Raw genomic sequence first — 25,306 nt, 5'->3', positions numbered from 1 at the left:
TAAACTATGCAGTGAGGTAAGACCATGTCAAGTCTTTATATCAAATAATTCTTGTTTTTTTTAATTTTGGTACAGGAATTCAGACTCATTATTGTTGCGTTATATTTTTAAAAACAAATTGATTCCGGTAAATATTTATCATAAATGAAAAGTATTTGCCATTTTTGCTCCATTGTAAAAACGGCAATATAACGATTTGAGGACCGATGTTATTCTTCCCCTAAACGGCACCAACAAATCTAATTTGATCCAATCATTACAAATAAAATGTTAAAATAGTGGTATTAAATACAACAACCAGTTCAGTCAATAATTTTGTTTTAGAAAAAGGAAATTTAAATCGGACAAATTTATTTTCCCAAGTTCGAACGATGATGATTTTTTCAGAAGATCCTGGTAAACTTACGGTCAGAAAATAAATGTATACTACACCATCAAGGTCATTAATTGAGTCTATTATATGCATGTATAAAAGTGTTTATATCTTTACAAAAAAGTAGAGACATTGCAATGAATAACAACATTCAATATGACACCAATAAAACCCAGTTTGTGGTAGTTCTTTACATTTGTCGTATCGGCATAGTGTTACTCGGCAGCCTTATTACTTAGCAGTCTTTAAATTCATCTGGCAAAAATTTAATGGAATTATCAGAAAATATGTTAGCACATAGCCACGAAACTGAGAATTATTTTCGGCGTAATTTGTTAATGACTGTAGCACTTGATTGACAATATCAATCTGGAATAGTAACCAATAACTACTTACAGATATTCATTGTTTGAATACGTGTCAATCGATAGCTAACTTGTTCTAAGGACTATCAGATAACGCTAACATTAGGGCAGTTGACCGACGAGGTCGATTTAATATTAACTGACAAGTATGACAACTTTGAATCATTGATTCTACGTCGATTTGGTCATTAAACTTTTTCACGCAGTAACTGCTTTGTTTTTACTACACCCTATTGCCATTTGTAATTGAAACGTAGAACATGTTTTGGCTGATTACTTGGGATCACTACTTTTTGTCCCTCTGAGAATTATAGAGTTTTGTATTGTTAGTTCTTTGCGGAAAAAAATTAAACGGCTTCATATTTCCTTGTTTAGACCACTTGTTTTTCGCAAAACAATTTTGAATTTGATTCATTGTTTTATCTCTTACAGATGCATTTTTGATATTTTTATATACTATATAGATGACGTATCATCTTTAAACAATCCTCATTTCTGGGATTTGATACATCGCATCTACCCAAAAGAACTTTGCTCATTTACTTTTGTTACTTTGCATGTATGATTTTAGTTACTTTATGTTCTTTGTTGTGTATGTCTGTTTTCTATGTCTGGTCTTTGTCCCTGGATTACATGCTTTTGATTACAACTATAACCTTGGTTCCCTTGATTACTCTTTAAAAGTCATTCGTTTAGGATATGCACTGACTGTAATATAATTAACGTAAAGTTCTACCATCTCTTACACTGCCTTTCATTGGCGAACGTGAAAATATATCAGCTGCATTTAAATATCCTGGTTGGTATTTCACTGTGCAATTGTGATTTTGTAGGTTTAGAACCTATTTTTTGAAAGCGTGGCAGCACTTCGTCTGCTGCAGTGAAAAATCGTTCTCAAGGTTTGTGGTCAGTAAATACGGGGTCGGGTAAGCAGTGCAATCAGAGTTGTGCATAAACGAATGTGATGATATAACGCGACTCATCTTCTAAATCTAACTGATGAAAAGATTGGTTTAGATTTAGCTGTGAAAATGTCGCGGATTCATTCATTTGCTGCAGAGCATCCTCTTTATTTTGGAATCGGTACTGCGTTTGCTTGTCGCTTGTCTAAGTGCATACTGACTTCATTGTTTTTCTTTGGCACTGCGACTAACCCTGAAACCTATGATGTGAGACCATTGACTTTTTTCCTTTACGTCGGGATCCTCTAGCTCTTTTATTTTTATTTCTACATGTTTTCTCATTTCAAACGGAATTTTTCGTACTACATGTAGTTGAGCAACAGGTTTTATTGATTTGCCTATGTGCCGTTTGAATTTGAAGTTTTTGAGTTTACCAAGACCTACGAATCTGTCCTCAAATAAACTGTGTTTGAATTTGACAGGTTGGTTAAACTATTTAATATTCCGATGTGTAGCAACCCTAAATCAGTTGCAATTTATTTTATAGCCAATTAACAGCCGTCTTTCAATGTTAATTATGTGAAATTCTACATCATGTTTGTTATTTTTGATAATCATGCTCAATTTACTCCTGCCAAACATTTCAAAATGTGTTTCGTTACCTAACGGAAATACATTTACTACATTTCTGCACTCGAGGTTTTGATACTTTTAACTTCTCAAACAATTTTCTGACCATCGCGTAGATAGACGCTCCTGAACCAATGAAACAATCGAAAACTTAACATTCAAAAGAAAACAGGACAACAGTATTGTTTCTTTAATCAATGTTAATATTTCTTATCATTCGTTCTTAATCGCGTCAACATCATTTGTTGATTTTGTCTCGCACATTTATGCAAAATGTCCGACCTTTCCACGTTGGTAATATGTAATATTTCGAGAAATTCTGCAAACTCTTTCTTAATGTCCCGTATTGAGCGATTGCGCGTGACAATCTTTTCTCGTTGTTTTCCGCATACGGTTTCGGAGCACGTCGAGGTTTGAATTGCTTTAGCTTTTGTCTGAGTTCGTTTATTGTTGGATCTTCTGTACTCGGCTCTGATCTGTTGCCACTTTCCATCTTCTCTGAGTGTGTTGCAGCTAATTCAAATGTTTACACAGTCTCTGATCTTTTTTTAATGTTATAATTTGCGCTGCTTATTGCTTCCTCTTTAATTTGCATGATTTACACCCATCAACACTTTGGTCTTGGATCATATTTTTGCGCTGATCTGGTCTAATGCATGTCACAAGCGACAAAGAGTTTTGAAATATTCTTACAATAAAATCATCTGTTTTATGAACTTTGTTGAGAATAGCAAACGTCCATACTCTTTAACATAATTGACCGCGTTGTCAATTGTTATTATTTTCTGAAGGCTTTGTAGAACCTTCTGGAGTCAGATTTTAATCTAGGCGTGTAGTTAGGTAGTTCTGCTAGTTCGACTGTCAATCAATCAAGATATAAAACGTGAATGGGGGACTTCATGTTTAGGATAAGTAATAAGGCTAAATTAATGTTCTTACATTTTAGTGTTTGTTTCCGTAGTGTTGGTGATGCATAATCGAGCATTCCTGACACCTTTTGCTATTTCAATCTATTTTCGAAATACCTGATTAGTAGAGACTATTTATTGGTAAACAGCAAATGTTGAAGATATGTAGATAAATTGTAGGAAGTCTATGGTTTGTTTTTGTCGGTTCTAGTATCTTTGTTTTTTCTACAAAGCCTTCAGAAAATAATAACAATATACAAAATGTTTGAAGAAAGAGGTTTTAACAAATATTTTTTTCTAACCTAATAATATTTTGTTATCAAATATGACATCACACTCCTGTTCTTATTCGATATCATTTGCACCAAAAATCCACAAAACTGTAAAAAATATGATGACACATTTCACAAAAGGTAATGACTTACATATTTGATTTCATAAATTTAAAACATCTTTTTATCTTTCTCCTTCAATTTCTTACATAGTGTTGCTTATATTTAATTCTCACATATATTGTATATGTATAAATAGGAATACAGATATTTTGTTTTCTGTTTGTTATTTTTATTCCATTTGGATTATATCGGTTTTGTTGTTTATTCATAATTATTGTTTACTTTGTTGTGCCATAGTAGTTAAATTAAAATATTATTTCAATATACATCTCATTATAAAGTATATTAGAATGTAATCTTAAACCTCTTATCTGGACAAAAATAATTATAGCAAGCGCCGCGTAGCGGTGTGAGCTCTATGGTTATTACGTGTACTTTCTAAATTTCCCTTAAGGTTCCCCAATATACTGACGAAAAAAGGTAATGTGTTCAAGTCTTTTTTTCTAATTTATTTTACTTATTTAAAGAAGTGCATGAATACAATGTTTATAAAAACTTCGGGAAACACGTGGATGTACGTACGTGTATCTCCGCTATTACGCTGTTGCTGTTATCAAGAACCTAACCCGCCCCGAAAAAAATAACTCCGATTATATTATCAAAATCGCAGCATAGTAAAATTTTCAGGATGGTCAAGGCCTCATAAATCTAATTCAACTCTAAACCAGACACGCGTCCATTCACAGTCAGGAGATGTTGGTAATTAATGTACCTTTGAGACGTTATTTTACTTTTAGTATCGCTTCAAGAAAGTGTTATCGTTCTGTAACATTGGATTGTATTACTTTTCTTGTGGGGCACTTTCAGAGCTTACTTGAAGGTGTGTTTACACTCGTAGGTGACCTTATGGAAACCTCTGAAAGTTGTTTTTCTAATATTTGTTTTAAGATCAACCCGCTGGTGCGTTTGTTGCGTTTCACGTTATCTTTTTTATTTCGAAATAGTTGATACTAACTATATATATATGGATTGATACTAACTATATATATATGGATTATCTCGAAAAGAGCGTCAGTTCGAAAGTAATTATGATTTTGTTTATCGGGAATCCAATTATGAAATTTACAATCATTTTAATGTACATTTAGAAAGAAGAAAGGAAAAGGGAAAGGAGTCATGGCCATCGCCACTATACGTCACCTAAGTTACATGATGTCCCCATAGATGGTCTCCTTCCTTTCATACAAAAACATCTTGGACTTCATCACACTAGAACCAAACTTTATTCTATACCTCTCACGCTACTACACTCCCTTTACAAAACTACTCCTGTTTCTGACCCCACCTCATCATTATACAGACTTGTTGCCATCATTTTGAATATTGATTTCCACAGACTCTTTACACCAGTTTGTATGAAAAGTCAAGATGAAGAAAAACGATCATTTCTTCCACTACCGTTTGTCAACAAAGGTATAGATGCAATTAATATGGCTAACATCCCCCATCACAAAAACGTTACCAACAAAATTCCCCCATATTTGAAAGACAAATCCATACCAATTATTTCATATTCCTTCTCTCGGTGTAGGAACCATAGGGCTTCGCCACAGGAGGCTAAATTGCCCGACCCTACCCACCTCTCCCTATTTCCATTGGCAATCAAACTTTGTCGACCCCATTGTCCTTGTGTCCCATCCCTTTTTCATTTTTATATCATTTCATGTTCATTGTCATCAATTTCATGTTCATCGTCTGAATACAACTGATATATTGCTGCTCGGACGTTAAACCCAAACTAACAAACACAATTCACCTCACCTATTGCATCCAAAATTTTCAATTATAAAAGGCTATTGCAGAACCTCGAGATTGAGGACTTCAAGGCTAAACTACCTGACTGTTCTTGCAAAACCTCTCCATTCAAATATAGTCCTTCTGGTCACGTCGTTATGGGAGATTTAACCATTATCGAAAACGAATCTCTATGTATTATCCTTTCTAAGGGTCCAAAGTACCGTGAACCACGTTCCATAAATTAGAATTATAACTTTAAAGTTCTTATGGATGCCGTCGAGGACTATGCAAGAAAATGGATAAAACGAGAACAAGAAGACGTTGATTCTCTGTCAACGTGGTTAAAGGCCATGTGGACTTTAATTTTGAAACGAATGAAAGTTTTAAGTAGGTCAATGAGTGCCAAGGCTACATCAGTTTTCAAAGACCCCGATGTAGCAAAAACATTGTCTACTATACATGACAAATATGTTGCCGTACCAGCAGACAAAGCCCAAAACAACATTGTTTTTGTCTGCAAAACGTTTTATATCCAATGTGTATTATCAGCGATAGACGTAGAAAATAATAGTAGTGATAAGACCTATACTGCTACCACTCTCTCCAAAGAAGAGATCGTGGAAAACCATAAATCTGTGCTATCCTCTTTTGGTCTCTTTACCAAGGACGATGATTGTGATTTACCGTCTATGTACTGGACTCCCAAACTTCACAAGAATCCATACAAACAGCGTTTCATAGCTGGAACTGCAAAATGTACCACCAAACCTCTTTCAAAACGTTTAACGCCTATACTCACAACTGTCAAAGAGGGTCTGCAGTCATACCACAACACTTGTTACTCCCGAAGTGGTATTAATTCAATGTGGATCCTGAAAAATTCGACAGATCTTTTGGAGACAATCAGTTCAAGACAATTATCTGAATATAATAGCATTAAAACCTATGATTTTTCAACACTGTATACTTCTATTCCCCATACTCAGTTAAAATCCCGACTTAAAAACATTATACATCGCTGTTTTCCAAAAAAAGATGGTACACCTAGACACAAATATATAGTTCTTGATAGAGATTCCTCATACTTTGTAAGAAATAATTCCAAATCATCTTTCAATTATAAAGAGGAAGATGTTTACAAAATACTGGAATTTTTAATCGACAACATATTTGTCCAGTGTGGTGGACGTGTTTTTCAACAAACGGTCGGCATTCCAATGGTAACAAATTGTGCTCCTTTACTTGCTGGCCTATTTCTCAACTCTTATGAGGCTGACTTTATAGCTGATTTGATCAGAAAGAAAGAATATCGTTTGGCTAGATCCTTCAATCTCAGTTGCCGCTATAAAGATGACGTATTATCTTTAAACAATCCTAATTTCGGGGATTTGATACATCGCATTTACCCAAAAGAACTTGACATAAAGGATACTACAGACATGTGAAGTCAGCCTCATATCTTGACTTAGAAATTAGAAATCGATGGTAAAGGAAAGCTATTGACCAAATTTTACGACAATCGTGATGACTGTTCATTCAGAATTGTCAACTTTCCTTTCATCTGTGGCAACATCCCCTCGGCTCCTGCGTATTGAGTGTTCATATCACAACTCATACGTTATTCCAGAGCTTGCGGAAACTACGCAGACTTTTTGTATCACGCTAGAGCTCTAACAAATAGGCTTCTGGAACAGGGTTATGTTGCTACAAGATTGAAGTCATCACTACAGAAGTTTTATGGTCGTCATCATGAACTCGTGGATCGTTATGATGTATCCATCAGCACCATGAAAACTGATTTATTCAACGGGTCATAGTTTTCCTTTCCTCGTTTGTCTACCCCGGACTTGACTTTTTAAGAGCAACTCGGCGGATGTTTCTAGAAAAGCAGAGGACGCTTACCCTACCGGTGCAACTGGTCCATGCTCCCAGGTTTTATTTTTGTTAGTTTATTGGAGTTTAACGTCCGAGCATCAATATTTCAGCTATATTCAGACGATGAATATAAAATTGATGATAAAATGAACATGAAATGATGATGAAATGAAAAAGGGATGGGACACAAGGACAATGGGGTCGACAAATTCTGATTGCCACTGGAAATAGGGAGAGGTGGGTAGGGTCGGGAACTTTAGCCTCCTGTGGCGGAGCCCTATGGTTCCTACTCCGGGAGAATACAACAGTAGGGTTCTTTAACGTGCGAGGAACGTGGCATCTTTCCAATCACAGTGCACCACTATGGTTTGCGGTCAGGTTTTCCGCATTATAGCCTGACAACCCCAGCATGTAACACACCAATGGTACCCCATTCAACCACCTGGGGCACACATCCCAGTTGCTCTGTGGGCAAAGCGCCCTAGCCACCGGCTACGGTTCTGAGCACTATTTAATCGCCTTTTACGACAAGCTTAGTGCTGCTGCAAGCCTATTCTTTTAATACCCGGACCAGCACGAGGCGCCAGTTTTTAGTGGAGTCAGAGTTGCTCATTTACTTTTGTTACTTTGTATGTATGATTTTAATTACTTTATGTTCTTTGTTGTGAGTTTCTGTTTTCCATGTCTGGTCTTTGTCCCTGCATTACATTCTTTTGATTACCGCTATAACCTTGATTCCCTTGATTACTCCTAGAACAATTCTACAAAAGGACAAAAAAAAATGAAAAAAATGGAAAACACAAGTGTCCAATATTGCTTATTTTTACTGCACGAATTCATCCTGGCATGTAAACTTTGAAAACGAAAAAAAACTTCTTTTTTTGTAACTATCAAAGACATTTCAACCTATTCATACCCCAAACTTATAAATCTTCAATTAATATTTCATTTCCATCAAGTGGTAAATATGTTAGTATATAGTCAGGATATACCTATAAAAACCATAAAATATATCTTGTGGCGAAAATACAGGTCAAGATTACAATGAAAATGAAATGTTTATAAAATCAGAAATTACGAAGATGATCTTTTTTATGACTTTTAAATAAGAAAACTTGAACTTGTGATTTAAAATATTGTCTTTGGAATTCCTTTGCAGTAATAGTTTTAATCTGCTAACCTAAAATATTTTAGAGAATTAATAAAATGCCTTGTCGAAAAAAAAGAAAAAAAAAAAAAAAAAGAAAAGAAAAAAAAAACACTAAAAATCACCATTTTCTGGAAAATTATCATGGTTACTAATTTTCTCTTCAAACTTCTCAAAATAATAAAAAAAAATCACACATCTCGCATTTTCTACAATGTTCTTGTGCAAGTACAGTTCTATTCACTTTTGAAAGTATCCACATATTCACATGTGCAATTTATACTGCCTAGTATTAAAAATTACATAAATCATAATTCTGAAAACGAAAAAGTAACTATTGTTGGAAACCATTGAAGACACGTTTAATGCACTGAATGCATGGATGTAACTACCTACAAAACATGTTTGTATTATTAACATGGAGTTGTCAAGTTATCTAAAGCATAAATTTGTAGTATCTGCTTTAATGGTTTTAATGGTAACAAGTACACTAAAAATAGCAAAATTTCCCCGTTTTAGCTCACTTAGCCGAAGATCATGTGAGCTATTGCCATCACTTGGCGTCCATCGTCGTCCGTCGTTGTCGTTAACAATTTTTCAAAACTCTTCTCCTCTGAAACTACTTGACCAATTAAAACCAAATTTGGTATGAATGTTCCTTGGGGTATCTGGCATAGAACTGATGTGCAGATTTTTGATCCATCGAACAGCCGTTACTAAAAATAGAACATGGTGGTCAGACAGTAATTTTTTGCATACATCTTCAAAACCGTAAGTTTAGCAGTTTTTTTTTTTCAATAGCTGAAATGATCCTTATTTTTAGGACTACAATAGTCTTCAGGCTTAAAATTTGTCAGACGCTTTCTTATAAGCTTAGAACAGAAAGATTTGAATGAATGATTGTACATTTCATCATATAGACTCATTGCCTTGCCAAAATCTGTAATTGCTTATATTCTTATGTGAATATAAATCAAACAATCATTTCCTCCAAAGGAACAGGAATTTAATCAATGAGTTTTATTTCCAATACAGTTCATTATAATCACTGCATTAAAAATGATACAAGATTATATTACGGATGAAGTACTAGCTGTTGCGTTAAGGTTGTTTTTGTTTTTCGTGCGTGATAGTTTGTTTAGTGTATAACTTTATTTTTTAATCGTTATTTGTTTTTGTTAATTATTTTACTTTTTTCAACGCTGAATTAAAAACAAAGTCGGCTGCACCTAAACAAGCCAAAAATTGACCGTCTATTTTTTATTACAAGGGTGTTAAAAGATGATTTATTAGTACATGTATTATGTAAACAACATGCCAAACAGAAGACTACAAAAAGGAAGAAAACTGCTATTACACATTTGGTTGAGGAAAATATATCTATATCTCAACACCAGCACAAGGAGAAGCAGAGGCTAACAACCCGAACAGACATCTTCCGAAACGGTGTCGCCTCCTGTTGAAACTATTAACAATGTAAGTGTACCGTTTGGCAATATGGCTCCTTCGCTGTATGCAAATGAGATTGCCATATCATTGTTGAGCTAGCTTAAAGATTCGGGATTGACATTGACACCAATATCGTCACTGGACGTAGCACCAGAAACCTACAAAACGATTCGAAGGACATCCACGAGCGAAATTATTCCTACTGTTGATTCATTTTCGCCTGATGATTGATTGATTGTTGGGGTTTAACGCCCGAGCAGCAATATTTCGGCTATATTCAGAATATGAACATGAAAAAGATGATAAAATGAACATGAAATGATGATGAAATGAAAAATGGGATGGGACACAAGGATAATAGGGTCGACAAATTTTTCTTTGCCACTAGAAAAAGGGAGGGATGGGTAAGGTCGGGCAATTTAGCCTCCTGTGGCGGAGCGCAAAGGTTCGTACTATCGAATTCCACAGCAGGGTCCTTTAACGTGCGAGAAATGTGACATCTTTCCCAACACAGTGCACCACTATGGTTTGCGGTCAGGTTTTCCATATTATATCCTGACAACCCCAGCATGTAACACGCCAGGGGTACCGCATTCCACCACCTGGGACACACATCCCAGTTGCTCTGTGGGCAGAGCGCCTAGCCCCCGGCTAAGTTTCTGAACACTATTTTGTCGCCTTATACGACACTGCTGCAGGTCTATTCTTTTAACACCTGGACCTGCACGAGGCTTTCGTCTTGTGTTCCATCAAATAAATCTGTATCGCAGGTGTTCAAGCCGCCTTTGTTGTCCGACCCTGAACCTGTAAATTTGAACAATGCCAATGTACATAATGAAACAGGTACACAATCTGATGACTATAATATTTCTTGTTAATTGTTAAAAAACTCGATACAATTAGGTTTTCATGTTACAGAGAAGCAAAGATCCCTAATTTGTTCTGATAATTATGTTGATTTTTTCTCTAACAAAGAGACGAGGAAGAAAATGCTAACTTCACTATATATGTCGAACAAGAAAAATAAGAGGGAATGGCAATGGGCTAACGCTTTTGACATTTTTATGTCTATTTATTTGTTAAATATTCAGTGTTGGACTTATAAAGTATGGCCAATATACAAGGTATATCACTAAACAATTTGGACTTTCAGCGGTCGGCAGCGTATGGCAACTTAACAAGTGGGCCAAAGAATATTCTGCCAAATTTCAAACGCGGTTGGGTGCCCTTTCAAAAAAGAACCGAGCAACCTTTCCCTGTCGGTTTCTGCTGGGCGATCTGTAGATCTGGGGTGTGTAACGAGCAGGCAACATGCAAACAAACACCAGTACACTCATTGCAGTAAAAAAAAACCAAATCTCTACTACTTGCAAAGACGGAGATAAGAGTAGAAAACAAATTGCAGACCCCAATAAAACCAGATATATTGAACAGATTAATTCCTGAATGATTGTAAACTTCGTAAACTACTGGTAGATCGTTTTTATATTTGGTTCTTCATTATGATCTAATTTTGATATTAATGGGAACAAATTGTGCTCTATTGCTGACCTTTTCCTTCACTCTTATGAGGCTGATTTTATAGCTAATCTGATCCGAAAGAAAGAACATCGTTGAGCTAGATCCTTTAATCTCAGTTTTCTTTATATAGATGACGTATTATCTTTAAACAATCCTAATTTCGGGTATTTGATACATTGCATCTACCTCAAAAAGATAAAGGATACTACATACATTGTGAAATGAGCCTCATATGTTGACCTACACTTACAAAGCGATGGTAAGGGAAAACTATTGACCACACTTTACGACTATCGAGATGACTTTTCATTCAGAATTGTTAACTTTCCTTTCATCTGTGGTAGCAGCCCTTCTGCCTCTGCGTGTGGAGAGGAAATCAAAAATTGAAGCACGTTTGTCTCGGGATAAGGTTGAAAAATACGTTCACTGCTTCAAGATTATCGGTACAAAAGAAACTGCAGTCACTTTTGGGATTATTGAATTTAGCTTGCAGTGTCATTGTTTCAGGTCGTGCGTTTTTACGTAGGCTATATGATTTAACTATAGGTCATACATGTCCACACAATAGAATCACTCTCAACTCAGAAGCTATACAAGATATAATTAGGGCATGAATTTGTGAAAAACTTCAATGGAAAATCATGTTTTTTTATATTTAAAAATCGGGTTTCCACCAGTGTTCTCAAGCTTTTTTAGGATTCAGTTTGGGTTCATTTAGGAGTTTAGCAGCTGTTTTCGGAAATAAGTGGTTTAGTGGCAAATGGCCTAACATATGCAGGACTTTCATATTACTGTAAAAGAATTGTTTCCAGTAGTGTTGACTATTGATATATGGGGCTCTACTTTATCTAACCACAAAATATTATTTTTCTATTAATGCTGCAGTGGCTGATATCAAAAATATAACTTCCTGAAAAGAATAAAAACTATTATGATTTTTGTACGACGAATGGTACTGTCTGTACTGAGATTTAATATTCATTTTAGAACATAAGATATCCCGGAAAAAACAAAAGTAGTTTGTGATCTCTTATCTCGTTTCTCATCTCAGAAAGCTCTGCAAATCTCCCCTTGGTTAAGTCCCACCCAAGTCACAGTACCATCACATCTTTTGACACTGTAACTACAAAACTCGTAAATGCGTCTTTGTATGCCGCCGAACGTTCTTCTTATAACAAAATGGTTAAAAAAATACGAAGCATTTTGTCATGATTATTTTCCACTTACAGCAGTGTTTCCATCTACCCAGATTATGATTGCTGGATTCATCTCACAACTATCAATCGTCAACAATAGCTTTTAATGTGTCTGCTATTAGTTTCGTACACAAAATGTGTCATTTACCAGACTCTTCAGAATCATTTTTGGTTAAGAAAATTTTAGGTTCTGAAAATTTAAAGAAATCTTTCTTAAAAAGGCAGCTGTTATCCTTGCAATTATTTGTTCCTAATTTAAGTGTGTCCTTTAAAAAGCTATGATGTCTTTGGCTCACTATTTTTTTTTACGAATAGGTGAAATTGCCGTAAAAAAGCAGAACGACTCTCAAAATGTGGTTCAGCTAAGTGACATTAGTTTTCAAGAAGAGCCATCAAATCAAGGGAACATGGGTGTTGTAATGATACATTGCAAACATTGTAACACTCAACCGAACACGCTGTTTTTGGGTATGGATAAAAACATTTCTGTTTGTCCAGTATCCTTTCTGTTAGAATATCTAATGTTGGTACGACATAAAAATGTTCCTCTTTTTCAGTTTCAAGAAAACCTGTTTCAGCATTCTATTTTAACAAAAAACTCAATTGTTTTGACAAGCGGTTAGTTTGAAGGCGAATTATTTTAAAGGACATCGTTTACAAATTTGGACTGCAACTTCCGCGGCAACGAGAAGTGTACCGTTATCAGTGATTCAGCAAATGGGTAGATGGAATTTAATGCTTTTCAACGTTACATCAGAATGCATAATTTTTAGTAGAGGACAACATGGCTTGCTCTACATTGATTAATGTAATCGTTTTAGGTTTTAAGTTAGGGATCAACATGGCTTGCTTTGATATTATACTTGTTTTGTACATATTTGTATTTTCATTCTGCCTTTCATACACACTTCATGTATGTAGAGGTCAATATGGATTGCTGTACTAATTTTCTTTTTTCTACATAGTGTCTTAATTTTGGTCTAGCAAGGGGTCAACATAGCTTGCCCTTGCAATTGGTCATATACATGTATAATGTGTGTGAGTATCTATGTATAATATATAGATGATCCTTACAAGTAGAGGTTAACATGGCTTGCTCCACTAAAGGACACCCGCCACACTTTTTTGAAAGAGTAATCAAGGGAACCAAGGTTATAGCGATAATCGAAAGAATGTAATCCAGGGACATGGAAAACAGTCATACACAACAAAGAACATAAAGTAACTAAAATCATACATACAAAGTAACAAAAGTAAATGAGCAACTCGGGCTCCACTAAAAACTGGGAGCATGGACCAAGTGCACCGGTAGGGTAAGCGTCCTCTGCTTTTCTAGAAACACCCGCCGAGTTGCTCATAAAAAGTCAAGTCCGGGGTAGACAAACGAGGAAAGGAAAACAATGACCCGTTGAATAAATCAGTTGTCATGGTGCTGATGGATACACCATAACGAGTTCATGATGACGACCATAAAACTTCTGTAGTGATGACTTCAATATTGTAGCAACATAGCCCTGTTCCAGAAGCCTATTTGGTAGAGTTCTAGCGCGATACAAAAAGTCTGCGTAGTTTCTGCAAGCTCTGGCATAACGTATGAGTTGTGAAATGAACACTCCATACGCAGGAGCCGAATGGATGTTGCCACAGATGAAAGGAAAGTTGACAATTCTGAATGAAAAGTCATCACGTTTGTCGTAATGTTTGGTCAATAGTTTTCCTTCATCATCGATTGAAGTTACAATTTGATTAATTTAGGTATTTGCTTGGTAAGATAGAATAACTTACCAAAATATGCTTGGTTCTGGTTGGGTTTTTGATTGCACATTCACTCGGATAACACCACGGTTACTTTGGGTGGGGGATCCCTTTTCAGGGATATTTGGCACTTTTAAGCCCGACCTTTCCATCTTCTAACGTCACTTTTTCATATGGTTATTCATTATTATGTAATATGCTCTTGCTAGAAATCAAATATTGAATAAATAATCTTTCTTTCAATTCTAGTATTTGTAATGATGCTGCGTATCCTCAGTGACCGTAAAATGGTTCATGTCATTATTGAAAATTGTTTCTGACAAAAAGGACATTGGAAAATAAACGAATTATTATCCGTTACATTACATAATAGGTTGGTCAATCTATTAATGATATTTTGAACAATGAATATTTTTGAATACTTCCATACTCACAACAGTCGTACCACAACACTTGTTACTCTCATAGTGGTATTTATTCAATGTGAATTCTGAAAAAATCGAAAGATCTTTTGGAGACAATCAGTTCAAGATTATATTATCAGAATATAATATCATTAAAACCTATGATTTTTCGACACTGTATACTTCTATTCCCCATACTCAGTTAAAATCTCGACTTAAAAACATTTTACATCGTTGTTTTCCAAAAAAAGATGGTACACTTAGATACTAATATATAGTTCTTGATGGAGATTCCTCATACTTTGTAAGAAATAATTCCAAATCATCTTCCAAATATACAGAGGAAGATGTTTACAAAATGCTGGAATTTTTTATCATATTTATCCAATGTGGTGGACGTGGTTTTAACAAACGGTCGGCATTCCGATGGGAACAAATTGTGCTCCTTTACTTGCTGACCTTTTCCTTCACTCTTATGAGGCTGACCTTATAGCTGATCTTATCCGAAAAAAGAATATCGTTTGGCTAGATCTCAGTTTCCGATATATAAATGACGTATTATCATTAAACAATTCTAATTTCGGGGATTTGATACATCGCATTTACCCAAAAGAACTTGACATAAAGGATACTACAGACACTGTGAAATCAGCCTCATATCTTGACCTGCACTTAGAAATCGATGGTTAAGGAAAACTATTGACCAAACTTTACGACAAATGTGATGACTTCCATTAAGGATTGTCAACTTTCCTTTCATCAGTGGCAACATCCCTTCAGCACCTGCGTATGGAGTGTTCATATCACAATTTATACGTTAGGCTAGAGCTTGCCGAAACTACGCAGACTTTTTGTATCGCGCCAGAACTCTAACAAATAGGCTTCTGGGACAGGGTTATATTGCTACAAGATTGAAGTCATCACTACAGAAGTTTTATGGTCGTCATCATGAACTCGTGGATCGTTATGTTGTATCCATCTGCATCAAGAAAACTGATTTATTCAACGAGTCATAGTTTTCCTTTCCTCGATCATTTCCTAATTATCTCGGAGCATTTACTCTCCAAAACAGAGGAAAGCCAACCTCGTTGTAAACTTGAGAAAGCAGATTGGCCTTCATTTGAAGTCCACTGTCTTGCAGAATTACGATTAGAAACGATGAAGGATGTTGAAGATCTCATTTTATTCTTTAATTAAAGACTGACATCAATTGCTAATAAAACAATACACAAAACCTCTGCAAACCCAAAACGGCCAAGTAAACAATGGTTTACTGATGAGTGCGACAAAGTGATCGAAGAACGCAACAAGGCCCATCGTCGGTTTGAAAAAAATCCTACACCAGCAAATTTGTCAAACTTCAGAATATTTCGAGGAAAAGCTCGACGTACATGAAAACAAGCCAGACGAACCTCTTGGAAAAATTTTGTAGATCTACACATGGGATTTGCTTGTTGGTGATCCTCGACCTGAGTGTAACCCATGTAATTGCTCTTTCTCTATCAAACATGTTCTTCTAGATTGTGTGGAGTTTGCCAATAACAGGCAAAATTATTTTGACTGCGACAATATGTTTGATTTGTTCAAGAGCGTTTCACCTAAAAACTTTATCAATTTCTTGCAGGACATCGGTTTATTTAATAAAATCTAAATTTGATACCCTCCTTGATTTTTCAATATTTTAATGTTTTATCGAAGTAATGTTTTTACGTGTATTTTATGTCTTAGATTTACTTTTTACGCACATTTGTATATGTAAATAGCTTTTTGTCCTAATTTCATGATTTTATGAAGAGATTTTGATCTTGCTTTTAATATCTTCATTTCATTAAATGTTCTTGCCGTGATATGATCCTGGTCGCCGAAACGGCATTAAAAAACAACAATCAATCAATCAATCAGTCTCGACATGTGACTTCTTGATTTCACGGGAATGGGTCCTAGGCTACCATTTAAAATCATAGAGATTTGTCATTAAGAGAGCATTGAGATCAGGGTTTCAGGCAAAATATCTTTATGTGTTAAAAATACCGATGAAAAAATAACAAATATCTATTTCTACATGATAAAAGTGTTATGAAAAAAACATAAATTAGAAGATTTTGCATTGTTATACAGCGTTTCGAGAACCCGGAAGTAAACAATAAAATGCAGATCGGTCTTCGTTTTTCAATACGTTCTACATCGAAAATTCCGGTAAAGAAAATGAAACTAGAACGACACTTACGTACCCTATTGAGACTTCCTAAATAACTAGAGCTTGTAAAGATCGTTAATCGCTCACCTGGCTTGATTGGCAAAACCATTTATGTTTTTGAAAAGCCAGTCGTGCTTTTACTTGGAAAAATATTTATAACGTTCTCGCCTAAGGAAAATTAAATCAATTTTTAATCAATTCTGTCCAATAGTGTTCGAGGAGAAATCGTTTGAAAATATACACATTTAAATAACAACAAAACAACATCGTAACAGGGCAATAACTCGAACATGGCTTGTTATACATTTTGTATTTTCAAGAAAATTTGACCACGCATAGATTTTACAATCACATTTTCGTTTGATATAACACTTTTGGAGATGTATGCGAAAAACTTCTGTAAGATCTTATGTTCTATCTTAATAACGGCTCCCCGTGCAGGTCCGGGTGTCAAAAGAATAGGCCTGCAGCGGCGCTAAGCTTGTCGTAAAAGGCGACTAAATAGTGCTCAGAACTTAACTGGAGCTCTACACACAGAGCAACTGGGTTGTGTGCCCCAGGTGGTGGAATGGGGTACCCCTGGTGTGTTACATGCTGGGGTTGTCAGGTTGTAATACGGACAACCTGACCGCAAACCATAGTGGTGCACCGTGTTGGGAAAGATGCTACGTTCTTCGCACGTTAACAAACCCTACTGTGGTATTCTCCCGGAGTAGGAACCATAGAGCTCCGCCACAGGAGGCTATATTGCTCGACCCTACCTACCTCTCCCTATTTCCAGCGCCAATCAAAATTCGTCGACCCGATTCTCTTTGTGTCCCATCCCATTTTTCATTTCATCACCATTTCATGATCATTTTGTCATCCACATGTTCATCGCCTAAATATAGCTGAAATATTGCTGCTCGGGCGTTAAACCCCAACAAACAAACAAAACAAATTTTAATAACGGCGGCCATGTTTTTCATCAAATCAAAAATCCCCGAATCAGTACTATGCCCAACTCTCAAAAAACGTTCAAGCCGAAGTTAGTTTTATTCTATTAGTTGTGTCAAGAAAAAAACGCGTAAAATGGGCCATACCTCCAACATATCTTAACAAAGATACACGACAATTTGATCACAAACATATATTATTATGTTGAACACATTTACCGTACCAGATTTTTGATCAAGCTAACGGATTTGGAGATATAAACGGAAACTTCTGCCTGACCTCTATGTTTTTAGTGACGATGACCATGATTTTCGACGGATCATAAATTCCCAATCACTTGTATTTAGAATACCTCATGCAATATTTATACCAAGTTTGGTTCTAATTGGTTCTGAAGTATCAGAGAAGATGAGTTTGGAATAATTGACGACGACAACCGACGCCAGACGCTAAGTAATGGCAAAAGATCACATGGTCCTTTGGGTCAGGTTAGATAAAAAAAAGGGCTAACTCGTGTCATACATATTGACTTTCCTTTTGTACTTGTTCTTGTAATTTACCTATTGTTCATTACCTAACGTTTATAAGTTCGATACGAGTCTCGTTACTTCCATGTTTTATATAGTTCTGTTTTCTTGTATGCAACCCCATAGGTCACTGATATGGAAAAACCAAAACAAAAGGTGCACAATGGCGGTATGAGATACAGAATCTGAAAAAAATTACATCAAATTCCATTAATTCCAATATAAAGGAAATGGTCCCAACTTGGTCGACCAATAATACAGTCCTCGTTTTGTATCCGGGACCCACCCAAAATATCGATCAGATGCAAAACTAAATTTACGGTCTCAATGGCATCACGTAATAAAGGATTTGTAAAAGTTTCATTTAAGTTCATTCAACGATTTCAGAAGAAATCCAAATTAGAACTAGGGACGGAAGGACGAACAAGCCGATATAATGGTCGCCTTTGAGTATTAAAACGAAAATACTCGATGGCATTGACATTGTTTATGTAGTTATTTTTTTCTTTAATACATAATAATTCTTTTCATTTAAATATGCATGATGTTACAACACTTCTGCATACACATTCATAACTAATATTTATACGGATATAGCACAAAACATCTGTAACACATTCGAAATGAATACATCGTTTAGAAAACAACAAACAAGATATTAGATTACATTTTATTTTCATGTTTTGTTCCAGATATAAAAGATTCGAGTTTTAATATTTACTTTATCGGGGACAGAATGGCGAGATTAACTTATGTTTTGTTTTTTTTTGCTTTTGTCTCTGTTTTCCACACAAGTTTTTCATATCGACTAACATGGAATCAAATTAAAAAAGGTAAGTGCATATTATCATTTTATTTTTTTCGTTTTAAAGCTTTTCTTATGTAGTCAATAAACTCGATTGCTGCATTCGAATCATTAGTTTGAATAGTTCTTGCCAGTTTTTTGTTTAGACTATATATGTGAATATGTAAACCAGTGTATGTAAACTTCGTGCGTTGAATTACGACCAAAACACAATCATGGTTCATTCTTAGAAGAAGACTTCCTTCTGTTCCGACTATTCGTACACGGATCCCTGCGACTTAATTTCATATGTACTTGTATCTTAATCTGTTGTCTATGTTATATACAATGTTTGCTGTAGTTTACTTCTTCCACGTTGGATTCTGGTGACTTATCCTTCTGTTTTGATGCTTCAGAATATCAGTTGACGATAGTTATGTGCTTAAGCTTCTATGTTGTGATAACTCTAGTTTTACATATGAAATAAATCTTAATTATTTTCAGTTGCCGGCATTTTGGAAAAGATCTTCGGTCATGAAATTGACACAGAATTGAAATTCAAAAACACCTATATTGGTCACAGTGTTCATCTTTTAGGGTAAGAATGGTTTAAATAATTTATTAGTTGTCTTTGCTTAAAATAGTTGATATTACTGGCAATAATTATCTTATTACATGGACATTTATGTAAGTCGCAAAATTTACTTTTATTTTCCTTCAATGCAGTTGCACAGTTCAGAAATCTCTGTACACGGTATATGAAATGCTTTTCAAGATGAATCCCATTAGCACTATTATTATAATTAAAAGTTTAAATTCCCGTAGTACAACGGTACCAAAAAGCCAGTGTTCTTATACATTCATAAACTCTTGAATTATAGGGCCAAGATTTATCATGTGGACATACCCAAGTTTACCTTCAGAAATCGCAGGGGTTATTATGAAGTGTCTGTGACTGGTTTTGGTTTGAAAGCAAAAGGATTCTGGAGATACAAGAAGTAAGTAAAAATAATATAAATTTAATTACCTGACAAGTATATATTTAATAATAACTTATTTGTTTACCTTGTGTTACGATACACTTTTTGAAGACTGACTTATCTTCTAAAGAAATTTTAATAGATGTCATTCTTTCGTTGTCGATTTTTTTCTTTAGACGATGTGATATTCTACTAAATATTGTCAAATTGTAATATGCAGAAGATGGTTATGGCTAATTCCTGTACAGGAATCTGGTAGTTTAAAGGCTACAGTCTCCGGTGTGAATGTAAAATTCAGAATCAGTGAGTATTAGACTTTTCAATATATTGCTGAACAATTATCATTTGGGTCACAAAAACGTAAAATAAAAAGAGTTTTACAAAGGTCTGAAAAAATATACAGCTGTGCCATGGGTGCCTGACATGCCCGTCACCATCTGGAGGAAAAATGAACCGTTGTCATAGCATTTTTTTCTTGTCATCAAATATGTTCGATCATCATATTTTTTTTTAAATTTCTTAAATTAATTCAGTAAGGGATTCTCAGTGTGTGGTATCACATTAAAAAACTGCACCTTACGTCATAGAGCTTAAAAATTCAAGAACCGAATAAAATTGAACTTTTCCAGAAAAGATACTAACCTTTTCGCCATAAGAAATAAACAACTGTATAAAATTAAAATATGACATCAAGTGAACTAAACACTTTATTTCAAGTATCCAGACCTATATTTTATCATATAATAAGTTATGTCAAAGATATATTCGGGTAAAATATTTTCAAGTTATGGTGTGACATGTCAACACATTTTGGGCAATCATTTCAAAATTTAATTTCACCAGGCGAAAGAAATAGCCATTACAGGTTCATGTACAATGATCTTAAAGCGCGTACATTTATATTTTGTGTACTTGTCCAGCTATACTATAAATCATGTGACATTAAGTTATTTAATTAGCCATAAAAAATATCATGATTTTCATCCCTTGTCTTCATCTTTTTTTAATGTTTGATTGTATATGGAACAGAGTTTTCCTTTGTGTTTAGTTTTCATGAGCAACTCGGTGGTTGTTTCTAGAAAAGCAGAGGACACTTACTCTACAGGTGCACCTGGTTCATGGTTCCAGGTTTTAGTGGAGTCCGAATTGCTCATTTGCTTTCGTTACATTGTATGTACGAGTTTAGTTACTTTATGTTCCTTGTTGTGTATGTCTGTTTCCCATGTTAGGTCTTTGTCCCTGGATTACATTCTTTTGATTACCGCTATATCCTTAGTTCCCTTGATTAATCTTTAAGATTTACGAATGATTGTATTAAAGCCAGGTTTGAATAACTGTTTTTTTTTTAATTATAGGAGTTAAAATGCATTACAGAAACAAAAACTAAGTTTCAAAACGAACTTTTGTTTGTTTTTTTTTTTTAATATTCTTACAACTCATTTTAATTGACTATAAAGGTGATTACATTATTAGATATAATTTTTTACTTCGATTCGGTCCTTTTTAGGTAAGGGCGAACAAACATCAGTACATCTTAATTCATGATTTAAAGATAACTGATAAAGAACGACTCTCAGTCTAGGGTAATCGAAAAACCATTTAGTGTGGATTTACTTTTAGGCAAACGCTCATACCAAGTTACCAAATGTACGGATCATGTAGGGAATGTTTCTGGTGTCAAACTTCGGGGAAAATTGCTTGCAATGTTTGCTAGAATTATCTTCAATATCAAAAAAGGGATTAAGAAAAGTCTTCACGGCCAGGTAATTTACAAATAATTTAAAGCTGAAAAATTCTGTTGGAAAATATTCAGAAAATAGTGCATTCAAAAGTATATTATCATTCGGAAGAAAAGCATTATGCACAATAGTCAATGTAACATAAATTAAACAATTTCCTAATTAGGTCAAATTAATAAATAAGTTAATTAAAGAGTTCTTCAGAATTTTGAACAGATTATCCAAAATAAACTAACGACAGACACTTTACACTCATAAACGTCGAAAGTCTTTAGATTCCAATCAAAGACAAGAATAAGAAATCTAATTAGTTTTGGATTATTTAAATCGCGAACTTTGACCAATCGTCATGGTACAATTCCAGGTCATCAAAATTAACTAGTTTTCCCAAGAAAAACAACTAATCATATGTTTTTTGTTATGAATCAAATCAAAATATTGGAAATGAATACTTGTATCTAGTATATATAATAAAAGTAAATGATCGAGCACAATCAACACATGTTCAGCTAATTTTCAAACATATACATTTAACAAATTCTTTAGGTTTGTAAAGCAGTTAGAAAAGGTATAAATAGACATTCGAACAAGATAAAGAACATTCTTGCCGGATAATGTAAGTAGTAATGTTCCACGAAGTTTTTTAATTCTGTATCTTTTCCTAACTTTAATTTTGTCCACTGTTGTCCCCTGAACTCCTCCGATACGGTGGAATGGATTAAAACCAAATTTGTGAGACGAATATATGACCATATGTACATGTAGATGTGTACTTAAATTTTCATACTTCAAACAAGACCGCTATTTTGAAAAAAAAACAAACTTGTACGACCACCATATTTAGTTTAATAAATAGGCCAATATTTGGGCCATTAATTGGCCATTTTGAAATATAAAAAAGTTGTCGTCATTCTAAGATTGCCCTTGGTCATGAGGCATGGAGGCGTTTGAAGCGTTTAAGAATACTCCTGTGACAACTTGGGATCAAGCGGAACATCTGTGAGTAACACGTCTAGTTTAAGTCCTGTGTTCGATTTGATTTCCAAAATATAAAAAAGTAGAATTTGCGGTAATTTAGGACGTCATATGAAGTTGTATAGAGATCATTGTCGAACCGCACATCGTTAATATTCTGATAAGAGTAGTGATAGTGGGGAGAGGGATTGGTGGGGGATGAATACATAAATACATTCTGATTCAAAGAAGAAAAAAAACATACATAATGGTACTTAATAATCCGATTGAATCATATATGCAATGATTTAAAGTCGCATTATTGACCTTTGTACATTATTGATGCAAATTATTTCGTCATAGTCGAATCAATATTTAGACTATCAAGCCTGGCTGATTCTTTTTGCTAGGGAACAAAATTCAGTAGATATAACATATACATTCTTTTAATATATGTATGTACAGAGACTTGCCTTCAGTATTGATAAAAAGAAAAACATTCTCTTTTTCCTTTTCTTATGTTGATTATTAAAGTATGGTTTATTACTAGGTATTTTAATTGGCATTATCAGGTAACTAATTAATTGTTATTTTTTATGTTTCAGAAAACGGACTTCCTACGCAGAGGAGATCAAATGTTAAATAAGACTGTAATAATAAAAAAAAAATATGTAGCATAATTGTTGGCTTGATTTACCGACCTTGACATTTGATCTTCTGGTCATTTTAGATTTTCTGTAGAACAGTTCATGTCTAGGCTAAAAACCACTAATTCCACTTCCCATAGGCTTCTATGCTAATTTCACAATATTCAATGGCTTCTCTGGACTTTACCTTAACTTTAACCTGCAGAGGACTATATATCAGCATGATTCTACATATGTCAGCTCACAATCCTCAGAATGGCATGTGGGGTTAGCAGACTTGCAGTGAAGTACTGGTCACCGGAAGTGAAGGGTCTATAAATAGCATGGGAAATCCCAGTGTTTTCACAAGATAGGGGTATATTTAAAAATCATTGTGGAGATTAGGCTTCACATCACAAGAAGCAAAATGCACCTATAAAATGTACAGAAATGGTTTTCCTGTCAGAAACTGTTTAAATTTTTTAAATAAGATGAGAACTTTTTTCACAGCACTATGAGGAACAGGGGTAATTTCTGCGTAGGACTATTTTTGCGTACGTTCCAAATGCTCATTGGTTGAATTGGTGGTCTGTAACCTAAAGAGTCACTTTTTGTCTTAGAAAAAATAAATCACTATACAGGTATCTTTCTACACACATACTGAATGCATTTGCAAAGTTTCAGTGAAATGTGACAAGCACTTTTTTAAATATTTGATTTTCAAATATAGGGTAACCAAGTTGTGCGAGCAAAAAAGTGACAATATTTTACCATCCTTAAATGCATTAAATATTTGCAAAGAACTTTTTCTGACTTTTCAAATAAAAAATATCAATCAGAACTTGTTTTTTAACAATATTAATGAAGAAATAGTTTTAACAGTAATCATTTTCTGAGAAATTGGTCTATTTTTAAAAATTTATTTCTGACATGCCTCCCCCTTTTTCTTGATCACATGTCAAAAATCCTAAATCTTTAAATTTTCACAAAAGGTGATATATTTGGCTTTAAATTTGTAAATACAGTGTTTTTACATTACAACATGACCAGTAAAGGGCACCTAAAGCAAAAAAAGTGCTCAATAATGGATTTTCCATGTTGCCATAGGGGAATGCTTATATGGCCTTAACCGCAGTAATGAAAGTGAGTTTTTCCTCATTTCTAACCTAATTTTTGCTCAAATCTACACAAAACTTGATTTCAAGTGCTTATTACCACCATATTTAGGTAAATATAGCCCTCAAAGTTTAATATTTGATATTTTTACTAAATTTTCTACACTTTTTACAAGATAGGACATAAAAATCAGCCAAAAAGACCAATTTTCCATAATTTGGACCTATAACTTAAAAAAAAATGCATATTTTGAAGGATTTTTGTAGTGTATTCCTCTCATGGCAAAGTTAACAAGATCTTCAAGTAGTTTAAAGCTATTTCAAGAAACTTTTCATTTTGCCATGGCTTCAGCTTAAGGCTAAAAACCACTAATTCCACTTCCCATAGGCTTCTATGCTAATTTCACAATATTCAATGACTTCTCTGGACTTTACCTTAACTTTAACCTGCAGAGGACTATATATCAGCATGATTCTACATATGTCAACTCACAATCCTCAGAATGGCATGTGGGGTTAGCAGACTTGCAGTGAAGTACTGGTCACCGGAAGTGAAGGGTCTATAAATAGCATGGGAAATCCCAGTGTTTTCACAAGATAGGGGTATATTTAAAAATCATTGTGGAGATTAGGCTTCACATCACAAGAAGCAAAATGCACCTATAAAATGTACAGAAATGGTTTTCCTGTCAGAAACTGTTTAAATTTTTTAAATAAGATGAGAACTTTTTTCACAGCACTATGAGGAACAGGGGTAATTTCTGCGTAGGACTATTTTTGCGTACGTTCCA

The 25,306-nt window shown here is 34.6% G+C and overlaps 1 protein-coding gene across 1 annotated transcript; it reads left to right on the top strand.

Moving 5' to 3' along the window:
• Positions 1-23,454, top strand: LOC148606489 (uncharacterized). Its single transcript, XM_088546688.1, has 8 exons — positions 1-16; positions 19,010-19,150; positions 19,606-19,699; positions 19,983-20,099; positions 20,302-20,384; positions 21,702-21,844; positions 22,367-22,436; positions 23,380-23,454. The coding sequence occupies exons 2-7, from the start codon at positions 19,054-19,056 to the stop codon at positions 22,433-22,435; spliced, it is 603 nt and encodes a 200-aa protein (XP_088402814.1). The 5' UTR covers positions 1-16; positions 19,010-19,053; the 3' UTR covers position 22,436; positions 23,380-23,454.
• Positions 23,455-25,306: the final 1,852 nt, after the last annotated feature.

This window comes from Perna viridis, chromosome 9 (assembly GCF_037379345.1).
Source record: "Perna viridis isolate PV_CMFRI_1.1 ecotype Kerala chromosome 9, ASM3737934v1, whole genome shotgun sequence".
Classification (NCBI taxonomy): Eukaryota; Metazoa; Mollusca; class Bivalvia; order Mytilida; family Mytilidae; genus Perna; species Perna viridis.
This window is presented reverse-complemented; position numbering and strand designations above follow the sequence as displayed.

Coding starts and splice junctions, on each gene's coding strand:
- LOC148606489 (XM_088546688.1), top strand. CDS start 19,054: ATGGCGAGATTAACTTATGTTTTGTTTTTTTTTGCTTTTGTCTCTGTT. Junction 19,700..19,982: donor CACAGTGTTCATCTTTTAGG/GTAAGAATGGTT, acceptor CTTGAATTATAG/GGCCAAGATTTATCATGTGG. Junction 21,845..22,366: donor AGAAAAGTCTTCACGGCCAG/GTAATTTACAAA, acceptor CAAATTCTTTAG/GTTTGTAAAGCAGTTAGAAA.